The sequence below is a fragment of the Girardinichthys multiradiatus genome, chromosome 9 (genome assembly GCF_021462225.1).
Source record: "Girardinichthys multiradiatus isolate DD_20200921_A chromosome 9, DD_fGirMul_XY1, whole genome shotgun sequence".
NCBI classification, from domain to species: Eukaryota; Metazoa; Chordata; class Actinopteri; order Cyprinodontiformes; family Goodeidae; genus Girardinichthys; species Girardinichthys multiradiatus.
In genome coordinates, this window is record NC_061802.1 from 30,175,669 (window position 1) to 30,189,211 (window position 13,543).

General features: G+C 40.2%; 1 protein-coding gene and 1 pseudogene across 3 annotated transcripts; both read left to right on the forward strand.

The window, feature by feature from the left end:
- The first annotated feature begins 196 nt into the window (after window positions 1–196).
- On the forward strand, window positions 197–6,224 carry LOC124874441 (annotated as a pseudogene).
- A 91-nt stretch (window positions 6,225–6,315) lies between these two features.
- On the forward strand, window positions 6,316–13,445 carry mpnd (MPN domain containing). 3 transcript variants are annotated; one of them, XM_047375821.1, is made up of 13 exons: window positions 6,318–6,935; window positions 7,390–7,592; window positions 7,668–7,889; window positions 8,507–8,597; window positions 8,683–8,761; window positions 8,860–8,956; window positions 9,034–9,106; window positions 9,190–9,266; window positions 9,376–9,544; window positions 12,032–12,102; window positions 12,233–12,322; window positions 12,420–12,512; window positions 12,599–13,445. In XM_047375821.1, the coding sequence occupies exons 1-13, from the start codon at window positions 6,932–6,934 to the stop codon at window positions 12,683–12,685; spliced, it is 1,356 nt and encodes a 451-aa protein (XP_047231777.1). In that variant the 5' UTR covers window positions 6,318–6,931; the 3' UTR covers window positions 12,686–13,445. The 3 variants fall into 3 exon arrangements, 2 of the variants coding, with proteins under 2 accessions (XP_047231777.1, XP_047231776.1); XM_047375820.1 differs by having other exon boundaries at window positions 6,319–6,935; window positions 8,507–8,606; XR_007039810.1 differs by lacking the exon at window positions 12,599–13,445 and having other exon boundaries at window positions 6,316–6,935; window positions 8,507–8,606; window positions 12,032–12,151; window positions 12,420–12,470.
- Window positions 13,446–13,543: the final 98 nt, after the last annotated feature.

A 13,543-nucleotide genomic window follows, 5' to 3' on the forward strand; every position in this document is an offset into this window, starting at 1 on the left:
TATGTCTGTTTAGGACTGCAATATTTCTGCATATGCATTTATTTTGTTTAGCTATAAAGAACCAGTATGTAAATATTTTGGTTTTACCTCTTTTTCTTAGAATATTACCAGAGAAATGAAAGAAAATACTTTATTTTTCTGTGGTTTCCTTCTGAGGATCAGTTTTGCTACTGGTGAGTAAAATGTTCATTTCTCAATGACCCGTACCATTAGATTAATGTCTAATGTCCCACAAATACATTGTACAATAAACTTATTTCATCATATTACGTCACGTTTATGTAATAAACGTCTTTGAAAAAATATTTAGTATTAATTTCCTGTAATTTAAACGTTTGTGTCTTTAAAGTATACCATTAATACATTTTTACACACACTGGTATTTTTGTGTGTGTGTGTGTGCATAGACCTTAAACAAATACTTTAGCTTTTTATGACTGAACTATTGTGACATTTTTCTGAAGATTATGAAGAAGGTTTCATCAGACTAGTAGGAGGTCAAGATAACTCTGAGGGCCGTCTGGAGATCTTCCATAATGGAATGTAGGGGACTGTGTGCAATGACAGCTGGGACATTAATGATGCCCAAGTTGTGTGTCAGCAGCTTCATTACCCTGGTGCAAAAGAAGCTCCAGGATCTTCTGCTTTTGGCCAAGGTAATACATTTGACTCTGTCAATCTTAGGGCAGTAAAATCAGAGCCCTTTACTCAGATGAACATAATTTAATTGAAAAATTACTCTTGGATTTTGTTAATTGCTGGAAAGAAAACATATTGATTTTGTGTTAGGAAGTGGAAACATCTGGATGGATGACTTAGCCTGCACTGGAAACGAGATAAGCCTGTTTCACTGCACCTTTGCTGGATGGGGAGTCCACAACTGTGACCATTCTGAGGATGCAGGCGTTAGGTGTGAAATTGGTAAAGCTAACAAAATCAAGAGTCGAGAATCCGTCATCCTCTGAGAAACAAAAAGAAACACCCAGAAACTATCTTACTCATCGTGTTAATGTTGGTGTCTGGCAGGAGCTGAGCTTAACAAGAGGGACCTTACCCCTGGGTACACTTTGGACCATAATGCAACCCTCCCTGAGCAGCTGGGGGAACTGTTTGACAGTGGACATGACTGTGACTTTAACCTACCGGTGATGGTGGACAACAACACTGTGGAGACAGTCTGCTCTCACAGGGTCATTCTGTCCTTGAACCCGAACCTCAAAGCTTCACAGCCAGATTTCCGCAGACTCAGCATCAGTGTTGCTTCTGACTGCAGTCAGTATTCCAGAACATTTGTCAGGTAAAAATACTTCCGATTATTGCCATATGACCTTGCACTCAAATAATTTAAATTTTTTATTTATTTTAGCAAGACTTTTAAAATACTAAATATTACAAACTACTACATCTAGAGTTTTTATATTTTGTCACCTTACCACAAACCTCAATGTATTCAATTCTGATTTATTCAACCCCCCCCAGGTTGGCAGTTGTGCCATACTTTTTTCATTTTCAGATCATAAACAGTGCCCCCATGAGACTTTTAAGAACTATCCCTACTTTGAAATCCCTCCCAACTTCCTTGGTCTTTATGATGCTGATTGCTTTCACAAACCTTTTAGGCTTTCACAGAACAACTGTATTTATCTTGTGATTTTTTTTACATTTATTTAATAATTATGTGCCTTATTAAGCTGATTAATTGATTACACTATGTTTTTACTGAGGGGTAGTAGTGTAAAAAGAACTGAATCTAAATTAATGCCATACTTTTAAAACCCCTATTTGTAAAAAACTGGAAAACCATGCATCCTTTTCTCCAAGTGTTCCACTACTATGTGATGTTCTATCACATAAAACTTAATAAAAGACATTGAAGTTTAATGTTGTAGTGTGACAAAATGTGAAAATCTGAAGGGGTATAAATACTTTATCAAGGTACTGCATGAATCCATTTGTTAGAGATACATAATGAGTATGTTATATTTCAGATACTTTTACACAAATAAGATTAAATTCACAATACCCTCTGCCTACTGCATAATCAAGATGGCTTATGACTGGGGCCTGAGAGAACTCCAGAATGAGGCAGCAAATATTTTCAGGGAGTTTCTACCAGAAGATTCCACGTTCCAGAGCCAGATCTCTTTCTGTCAGTACGCAGTTGATGTCGGTGATGAGACTCTGAAAAACGTCTGTCTTCGTTACCTGGCGTGGAACTTTGAGGACCTGATCTATTCCCCGGCCTGGACAAAAATTCCTTTCTTTCTAGTCAAAGCCCTTCTTTCACGGTCAGACATTTTGGTTCGTAATGAAACCGTCATTTTGCACGGACTGGAGAAATGGGCAGCATTGCAAGAAAACACCACCATTCCCAAGATCCTTTTGAAGCGTATCCGCTTCCCGATGTTACCAGCTGAGGACCTATACAGATTGGATGGTTCACAGTATCACACCAGCAAGCTGCAGGGCTTTCAGTTTAATGCTCTGCCCATCAGCGTGCTACTCAGTGACCTGACAGAGAAAGGGGACATCTATACACCCAGGATTTACAACGGCAAGACCTGGAGCTTCACGTTCAGCAGTCAGGAAATCAGAGCTTACAACCATTCTGGCCTTTACATTTTTGGAGGCCAACGGATCAGTAGCCTCACATCTGACTTCCAAACACCTGTTCATACCAGTTCTTACTTTGCATTTCAAAGCGTACTCTGGAGGGTAAAGGTATTTGTCCATAAAAAGGACTGTACAAGAGAAAGCGTGAGTTGCACCTCTTTGCCAGCAGTTAGTTTAAAGATTCACGAGAAGCGGAATAATTTACCCAGTGAAATAGTTGGCCGTATAGGCTACAGAAATAAGATCGTTCTTATGTGTAAAGGGAAGTATGTTTTTCACATTGATGACTTTAATTCTGTTGATAGTGACAACCCTATATTTATTCCCAGCCTTGGACAACAGACTTACTCATGCCACTCAAAACAGTTCTCATATCAAGTGGTGGTGCGTCCATACTACTCAACAGATTAGGTTTGGTATTCCCAGGGAAACCAACCAAATGTTGGCATGTTTTGAGGAGTTGGAGGACCATAGCAAAAGGGCATCGGCAGACGCATGGCAGTAACGGATATTTTAATGGAAAGAATGACTTACAGGACACAAAGGAAACACAGGAACCAGGGAAACAGCAAGAAAGAATCCTACAACCCTGAAACAGAACCAATGAACCCAGGCAAATAGGATGAAATGGAAATCAGGTGAGAACAATTAACAGAAACACAAAACGTGGGTGGATTGGGACAAATATGATGTCACATATTATATTATCTCCACAATCCTCTCACTTATTAGCACCTACAGTATGCACAGTATTCTATCAAAGAAATTTCCACCAAACCTGTCTAATTTTCACCCAAGTGCATTTTTGACACCTTTGGATGATTGTATTCGGATTGGTTGGATTGGTTTACCGCTTGTTCTTATCATTGACTTTTTCTAATAAAAAAACAAAATATGACAACTTTGTGACTGCTGCTGCAAACTACTTATTGATTTACTAATTTTTAATAACATCAGCGACTCTCTTGTCAGTGGTGCAGCAATTCTTTAAAATAGATCAAATCCAAAGCAGTGATTTAGTAATTCACTTAGAAGTTTAAAACTCCACCTTGAAGTACTGTTTGGTAAATCTGCTAACAAACATACAAATGTCCATAGTAACAACAAGCTGAGCTCAAAAGTCAACCATGCAGGTTTTTCTTGTCTCATTTACTGTTTTGTCCCAACAGGCCCAGTAATAGTTTAATCTTGCATGTATGAAAGTTTTACCAAGTAGTTATCTGAGAACTTTCTAAAGGTTCTTAAAGACAATGTTTTGTTTTTGTTTTTTTTGTTAATGAATTTCTCATCTTATCCAGATATTCAAATACACATAGGTATAACTTGTAAACTTGTAAAATATTGAAAAGAGGTGCAAAAATATGTTTAAGCTAACAACACCTCAAAATGCCAACACATTTACATTGCTTTATAAAAACCCTTGCGCATCACCCTGGACCAGCATCCCCACTGTAAAACATGGTGGTGGCAGCATCATATTGTGGGATACTTTTCTTCAGAAGAGACAGAAATGCTGGTTAGAGTTCATAGGGAAATGGATGGAGCTAAATACAGGACAATCCTTGAAGAACACGTTAGGGATTTTTTTTTACTTATTCTTTATTGTTGTAAATACATATAAAAACCATGCAATAAACGGCACACAAGGTAAAAGACTTAAAAGAAAGGAAAAGGCACTTACTCCAAGAGCACCATACCAACATATGTATATATAAAAGAGAATCAAGTACAACAGGATAATAAACACATAACATGACATGACAGCTACTACAAGTATAATTTACATTGCCCCAAATACAAATTTTACATCACGTGGTGTGTTACAAAAAGATGCACCACCAGGCTTCACTGGGATAACAAGGGTATACAGCGCCCTATCATTTCTCACACATATATGTTTGAAGATCTAGTACATATGTAATTTGCTCCAATGTTCCAAACCTTAAGAATCCGTGTTATATGTGGGTGGGTCTGGATTCATTCATCTGATGGTTATGCATTTCAATGCTGCTGTAAGTAATGCGTTCAAAAGATAAGCCCTCCCATCCATCCCTATAGGTACTGCGCCTAATAACGCCACTGTAGGCTCTTGTGGAATGTCCTGTTGAAATATCTCCTTGAGGGCATCAAATACTAATTACCAGAACTTTTTAAAATTCAGAGCATAACCAAAACATAAATATAAGACTGGCAATATTTGCCCCATAATTCCTCCAGCATGCACTGGGGTGCCTTGGGTCCATTTTGGCTACAATTTCCAAAACATGTTAGGGATTTGGGACCAGAGAGGAGTTTCTCCTTCGAGCAGGATGACAACCCTAAACATACAGCCAGAGCCAGTGTTGGCATCGGGGAGCACACGACCTCTTCACTAAAAGACGTTTGAAATTTAAAAGGTTTTCTACATCTAGTTTGTTTGCCAAGATTGACCTGTCTAAAGCCATCTATATATTTGCCACGGTGCTCTATAGTGTTGCACTATTTTGTCATAACATTTCTATAAAACTTGTTTTTGTTTTTAACTATATATTTCCAAATGCATTTATGTCAGTTGTATGTTTGTCTATGTGTAGTACCTTACCACCAAAGCAAAGTCCTCATATGTGTGAAACACTACTTGGCAATAAAGGTTTTTCTGATTCTGATAAAGTACAAGGCATAACATTGAGTAGTTCATTATTCCTAATTTTTAACTGTTCTATCAAGTTACATTTAAAAAGCTGGCGCTTTTTGCAAAATGGTCTTTGTTGCTTTAGTTGTGAATGGAGCGTAGGGGAAAGTTGAAACTCTTCTAGGTCAGGAAAGGCCAGCCGTACGACCGCTGGCATGGTTTAGATCAAAACGTATTGTGTTAGAATGACCTAGTCAAAGTACACAGCTAAATTCAGTTGAGAATCTGGAGCCACATGAAGGGTAACTAAACATACAGTATATATTGAGAGTGGAAGTTGTTTGCACTATTCCAACATGCATATATTACTTACTGTGGAGATGGTAGCTGATGGTAGATGGTAGTTGTTTTTCGTTATTTTTTTATTATTTTAAAACTTTCAGAATTTTATGCATTATTTTATAGTTAATGTGTCTGTTTACATATTTTCAAAAAGGTTATATATGTATAACGTGAGTAACTTTATACATATATATATATATATATATATATATATATATTGTTTACCTGATTTAATCATTTTAATTGTTTTATTGTTTATTTTTCTAGTGATTCAATGTCTGTCCTTGTATTTTAAAAATTATAAAGCACAATATGTTATACCTCACTGCATGACAACTGCTTTCTAAATAAAGTTTGATTAATTTTACGGTTATTTGAGTATTATTTTGAGGCAATACTACAGTGACTGAAGTACAAGTGACAGCAACATTAGCAGTTTCAGCTACTGTCTCTAAAAGGTGGTTGTACCATTTAATGAATCACAGTGGCTGAATGCATATGTACGCCCACCTTTCAGATTTTTATTTGCAATAAAATAATATTACAAAACATTGACCTTAAACGTCAATAATATTGTGCGTTGACTGTAGGTGCAAATGTGAGAAAGTTCAAGGGTAAGGCCGACTTCGGCCTGTGTAACCAGCAGGTGGGGGTATAACAGGAAGCGGAGCCGGGGAAGACTCATCGCTGGAGGTTTGCTGCCCTCCGCAGGCTGCTTCCCGGTAAATGTGCTTCTTTTTCGGAGATAAAGAAGCCACATCTTTGTGTTGATGTAGGAAAGCACCGCGCTACGCTGTAGCACGGGTGCAGCTCTTAATTCAACCCAACAGAAACCATTGTGTAGATCTACAGGGTTGTATTTGTTTGCACAGAGGTGCGTCAGGGCGGCCTGGACGCACTTTTAATCAGCGGGGAAAAGACAATTAGTGCGCGAGGGGACACTTGACTTTTCCGGAGGAAACGCAGATTTACCGCTAAACATTTAGCGCACTTACACATATTAAATCAGCTTCACCATATAAGTTGCCGCTCAGCTTTCTGCAACGATAACGAAATAAATAATGGCTCCGCTGCACGTCAGACTAGCCTGTTCAGTTCAGAAGAACACAGGGAGAGTGACAAGGACGGAGAGAGGGAGAAAGAAAGGGGAGGGGAAGTGACATTAAAGCAACACAACAAGGAAACTACACTGCAGAGCCCACAGACGCCTTCATTTTATGTTTTTGAATAATAGCCGGAGCTAGTGAGGCGAAGTGTCTGAGTGAAAGGCAGCCCCCACAGAGAGCTCCAGCTTTAAGTGTCCGGGGAGAAAGCGGCTTTTGGACCGAGCTGGATTTAAAGGCGCTCTCCGTCTCCTTCACAGACATGGGTGAGAATAATGAAAGAGGGCTTTTAATTGTGATTCTAAGTGAAATTAACTGAGAGGGGGGAGCAGCAGCGGCGCACATACAGGCCTCTTTTCTTGTGGACAGAGCCTTGTAATGGGAAGTGGAAACAATAAAAACCAGCACAGTTTAGCCGTAATTAATGAAATACTCATTCAGGCCATCTTCAGATAAACAGCGACCCTTGGGGTTGCTTTAAGCGTGCTATTTGTGTAGCATGCGGCGGTTAAGAAGCAGGCTGCCATTACACAGAAGTCATTCTCATTACAACAATGGATCATTCCTCATGATTTAACTTTGATATGTGGGTATCTCCTACTACGAGCTATTTAATAATTATAAAGAAGTATTCATGCTTTATAACAAGTCATGATGCCTGTTTTTGTATGTGACCCGAGAAGATTGCCTGGGTTTAACTGTTTCTGTGTGTGTCCTCAGGATCAGAGCCACCAGGTTCCCCGCAGGTGGTGGAGGATGGAGGTGAGGAGGATGAGGAGGAGCTGAGTGGAGGCGAGGAGGCAGAGTTTCGGTCCAGCTCGGGCAGGGGCTCCCTGCTGACCCGGAGGGGCATCACCCTGAGAGTGCTGCTGAAGGACGGGCTGGTGGAGCCTGGGGACGGCGTGTTGGCCATCCACTACCTGGTAATAACACACACCACAGCTTAAAAGTGAAGAATAGGATCTGGGATGTAATTCCATCCTCTCCCTCCTCCTCAGGGTAAGAACTTTGTTGGGGACTTGCTGAACGACGGGAAGATCCGATGGGTGGAGACGGGCCAGATCTTCAATTCCCCCAGCGCCTGGGCGACGCACTGTAAGCGTCTGGTGAACCCGGCCAAGAAGTCCGGCTGTGGCTGGGCGTCTGTGCGCTACCGAGGGCAGAAGCTGGCCCAGTACAAGACCACCTGGCTGCACAAATATCAACCCAGCGCAGACATGGTGAGAAGAAGAAGAGTCTTCAAACTTTAACATTTAAATCTAGCATCAGAATCCTCATTTGGGTTTAAAGGATTCTAAACAGATTTAGAACCGATAGTTTTGACTAAGGCAGCATTCCAGAGGGTATGCAATAGAAGTAAATCTCACTACAGATGTAGACACATTTTCTGGCAATGCCATAAAATAATAATTAAAAAATATAAAATAAACTAAACAGAGATTCTTAGATCCAAATGACCCATTGTCCATTTTCTAGTAGAGTCCATCAGACCTTTAATTAAAATCTCCTGCTGTATCAAATAGCGTGGCGCAATTGTGCCACACGTGGTTTGTTATAAACAAGTTTTTCTTAACATGGGATTATTTCTCCCACTGAAAAAATGTACTATAAAAGTAAAGGCTGGATTTTTCAGAATCTCTTCGTGTGAGATCATGCTACCTGCATAACAATTAAAAATTTTTATACATCTTTACTGGAGGACTTTTGTTCTCACATGGAAATGCATGTTTTAGGAGACTAAGCGCTCGTGAAAGACGTAAGAAAAGTACATTATTTGTGATAACACAACCTGATGTGTTTATTCATCTGTTTTGTTTAATATTTCTAATGATGGTAGAGCATGGTGAGTGAAGAAGACGATGACGAGGATGAGGAGGAAGGGAAAGCAGTAATGCAGGCAGACGAGAAGAACAAGAACAACAAACCTGGTTTACATGGTCTCTTCTCCTATCATCTCCTCCCACATCTCATCTCAACTCATTAAAACCTGTTAACATCTTCACTTTGTTACAGATGTAATGGTTTCACGTCGAGCTGACAGAGAGAGGATTCCTGTCAGATATTGCAGCTTAGGCACTAGGGATGCAGCCAGGTAGGCTACTGCCTGCCTTGTGATTGGATTTTAAGGATTTGTTTTGTGCTTGACGTTTGTTGGATTAGATTGTGATGCTCACTTTGCAACACCCTCAGAGATCCACACACGCTGGTGGAGCTCTCAGCGTTCTCAGCCATCAACAGATTCCAGCCGTTCAATGTAGCCGTCTCCAGTAATGTTCTGCTGCTAATGGTGAGTGTTCAGACACTTAGAATGTACAGATCAGTGAAAATCTGACCGCATATCCCATATTGGTTTGCATTTTCAAGGATTTCCACTGTCACCTGACCACCAGTGAGGTGGTGGGGTACCTCGGAGGGCGATGGGACACAAACACACAATGTAAGGATGACCTTATCTTAGAGATAAACAGCAGAAGATCCAGCTTGGTCTTCATCACCATAAACAACGTCTCTGTGTTTTAGTGCTGACCGTCCTAAGGGCTTTCCCCTGTCGGACCAGGCTGGGAGACAGAGATACCGCCTCCGCTGTTGAAGAGGAGGTAAAGCATCAATGTGCAGCTCAGCAAACATTAGTTTGCAACTTAAACTTATTAACAAACCACAGAACGTTGTCACGTTCATAAAGTAGATGTTTGCTTTTATTTTCAGATCTGTCAGAACCTGTTCATGCGTGGGCTGTCCTTGGTGGGCTGGTACCACAGTCACCCGCGGGGTCCGGCCTTGCCGTCGCTGCAGGACATCGACTCCCAGATGGACCATCAGCTCAGGCTGCAGGGCTCAAACAACGGCTTCCAGCCCTGTCTGGGCATCATCTGTGGTTAGTAAATGTTTTAGAAACGGCGCAGTTCGGTGGTAACATGATTTAACAACAAGTGCACTGCAGTTCTAACTTAAGTGTGTTCCCTAATCTGAGACAGTTGAGTTGGGGAAATTACAGGGAAAAACCTAGTCATCTGATAGAATAAAAAGCACAGAAAATAATGAAAGGAAAATGAGGAAGAAATGATTGAATGAGTGGCGAATAAAGGGTGTGCATAGTTTTAGTGTGTTTGCGAAGACCCAAAAGCAAAGCTCTTATTTATCGATCCATTTACATCCCGACCATCACCTATGGTCATGAGATATGGATCATGGTCGAAAGAACGAGATTTCGGACACAAGTGGTGGTTGGACTCAACCTTAACAATGGGGTGACGAGCACCGTAATCTGGTGGAAGCTTGAAGTAGAGCTACTGCTTCTCCTGATTGAAATGATCTAATTATGCTGGTTTAGGCATCTGATCAGAATGCCCTCTGGGTGCCTTCCTTTGGAAGTTTTACGAGTACGTCCCACTGGGAGAAGACCTCAGGGAAGACCCAGGACTCACCGAAGGGACTATATATCCCTTCTGGCCTAGGATCACCTTAGGATCCCCCAGAATGAGCTGGGGGTGTGGTCCAAGAGAGAGATGTCAGGGGTTTCCTCCTGGACCTGTGGACTCTGCGACCCAATCTCGGGTGTTTAAAAGACAATGCACAGTGTGTATTGACTTTAGGTGGTACCAAATACCACCAGATTACTGATAGATGGGTAGAGAAAGCAGAACATTTACTTCACACATCTATTTAATGCACTTAAAGATAGTTAATGAAGCATGGTGTTTTAAGGGCTTTACTGTAAAAAAAACAACTGTGTACTAACACTTTGCTCATGGTAATACAAACATGGCACCCTTGGTAAAGATGTGTGAATAAACTTAAAATCAGTAAACCTTCTATTGCAATGGAATAATCTTGCATGGTTATTTTGTATTTATACTTAAATGTTTGAATTAGATCAGAGTTTGTGAGAACCTCTAATTAGTAATCCATTACTTTGTGTTTCCCTGATGTACAAATATAACCTCGTAAGTCCAAAGCTCACTGTTAGAGAACCGTGGTAAAGACTGGCATCTTGTGGTTGTAGAGTATCCATAACAACCAGTAAGATGCTCAAATAAATAAATAAAATTATTGTTTGTGCTGCTATGATTTCTGAAATATTAAAGATAGTTTTTTAGGTAATTCAGAGGTCACCATCCCCCTGGTTTGCTCCAAAATGAGCCAGAGTGGTCTCATTTTGTAGTGCTTTGTTTGTTGTTCGTTTGTGGTGCCATAGTTTGAGATATTATAACTTTTAATTTCGGCTGATGACATTATTAGTTATTATAAAAGATATAAACATTAAGTTATAACAGTCGCAGACCATGGACGTCATCAGTTCGAGGCAAGGCATGTGAAGGCTGCAGCTGGTGAAAACCATTTCCACAGACGGTGGTGTTGATGTCTGGCGTAGACCACAGACATTATTAATTCAGATGAAGTCTTGTGATCGTCTGAAATTAAATGTTAAATCTCAGACACCATAGCAGCACAAACAAAGCACTAAAAAAAATAGACTGGTCAGGTTCCTTTTGTAGCAATCTGGGAGGGATGATGACCTCACTGCTGAGCCTATTTGACAGACATTTTTTATTTGGGTTGGGGGTCAGCTTCAATCAGCTGATTGCAGTTTGCAAATGCCCTCAGATACATATTACTGGATAGGATTTACTTTTGGAGATGTTCTGTGGTTGGATGAAACTAAAACTGAAGTGTTTGGCCAACAAGGATCTTTTTCACATTTAGAGAGAAAGAGTGAAGCTTTCAAGCCAGAGGACATCATTCCAACTGAAGTACAGGGGTGGCAGCCTCATCTTGTGGGGGTGTTTTGCAGCTGGAGGGACTGGTGAACTTCACAAAATAGATGAAATAAGGAAAAAAGAACATTGTATGGAAATATTATGGCAACATCTCAAGACATCATCCTGGAAGTTAAAACCTGAGCACAAATCGGTCTTCTAAATGGACGACTCTAAGCACACCTCTAAATTAGCTATGGTCGATGTATATGTATGTAAACTTCTGAAGTAGAAGAAAACAGTTAAACATGTTTTCAGTATTGTGGCATTTAGCAAATATTAATACCTTGGCTAATTCTAACTGACCTTAATCAGAAAACATGTAGTCTGACTCATTGTCAGGCAGAGAAAAAAAAAGATTCTTCATATGCAGTGTATGTAAATACTGGTTTTCAACTCTAACCACTGAGAGACAGGTTTCCTGTAAGGAGTGGTGATTAATTTTGCAGCAAAGGTGGGATTGAAGGTTAGTTAGTTTATTGTTATGCAAACAATAAATCATTCTCTATACTCGAGCTAAATTTAAAAATTGTCTCTTATTTGAACATTTCATTCCATATAACAAACTTGATTGCTTTTTATTGGGTTTTACCTTCCTTTTTCAGGTCCATATTACCATGGAAACCAAGGTGTGGCATCCACAATAACACCGTTCTGGGTCGTACCACCACCTGAGGTCGGAAAATAACTTTCACTTCTCACCTTCTTGTTTTGTGGTTAGCCATGTGAGTCTTACTATGTTCATTCAGGAAAATAAGAACATTTCTGCTTATGTTTCTCAACATGGTTTTCCCTCCTGCTTCTAGCAACGACCTAATGACTATGGTATCCCTGTGGCTGTGGAAGTCACTTATGTACAGGACAATTTTCTCACCAGCGATGTTCTCAACGAGATGGTACTGATGATGCACACCCATAAAATTAACGGCAAACCTGTGATTAAATTCTAGGTACAGCAATTGAGGGTTAAAGATACTCATATTCTTTCCACAGATGCTTCTGGTTGATTACTACAGGACAGCGCCAGATCTTGTCCAGTTTAACCAGTACTGGTGTCCTGAGACGACCATGATGGACAAGATAAAGGTAGGACACGTATAAATAAATCAACCAATCTCCAGTCAGTCTGTATAAAAGGCTTCTCAGCTGCGATAACGCATCTGTCTCTGCAGGGCTCTCTGAGTTGCCACGCCCCTAAAGACCAGGCCTACTCGCAGATCCTGGAGCACGTCTACAGCCAGCTGAGCAACACGCAGTGAGATTTGCTCTGCATGTCGTTCCATTTCAAACACCTTAACTGACCTGACTGATATGACGCAAGATCAATTCTGCTTGAGAAGGTAGATGCCTTGAATGATCTCATGCTTGAGTGCTAAAATTCATTTAGCATTAAACACACCTCTGGGACCTGGCGGGTGAAAGTAGCTGCTCTTTGTGGTTGTACTGTATTTTATGAGAGAAATAAAAGTCTAACCAAACACAATCAATAAAAAAAAAAATCATATTTAACTGGACACTATATGGAAAGCGGAAGACCTTCAGCATTTTATACATGGACCTATGTACCCTTGTGCTCAGATATTAAGAGATATGGTTGATTGACACTGTTAAATGTCTTGTAATTGCCATTATAGACTCAATGGGAATAGTAGTTGTGGGTAAACAGTGAAAAGTAGAGTAAAGCACACACCATCAATGTATGCAGTGGCATCTGTGTCCCTGTTTGTGCTCCTGACGTCATATTTAAGGATGGTGGTGCAAGTACATCTGCTAGTTCAATAAAACAAGTGTGTTTGTGTGTTAGGTGCGCAGTGTCGTGAATGTGCACATCTGCTGTCCTGTCAAGCTGTCTGAAACATGAGCACTCTTTGTTAGGACAGATATTTGCTTCCTCTTGAACTGTACTGTATTTATTACTGTTGACTGTGTGGTTTACATGTATGCAGACAGAGCTATGCCTTAAGCCTGCTGATTGGTGACCCACTAGATATTAAAATATACACACTGGAACCATAAAAACCTGACTTACTGTTTGTTTGTTCACTCTGTATGAAAGTATAGTTACAGTGCCCTAAGAAAGTTCTCCTCTTGAACGTTTTTTGGCTTTGTCACATTAC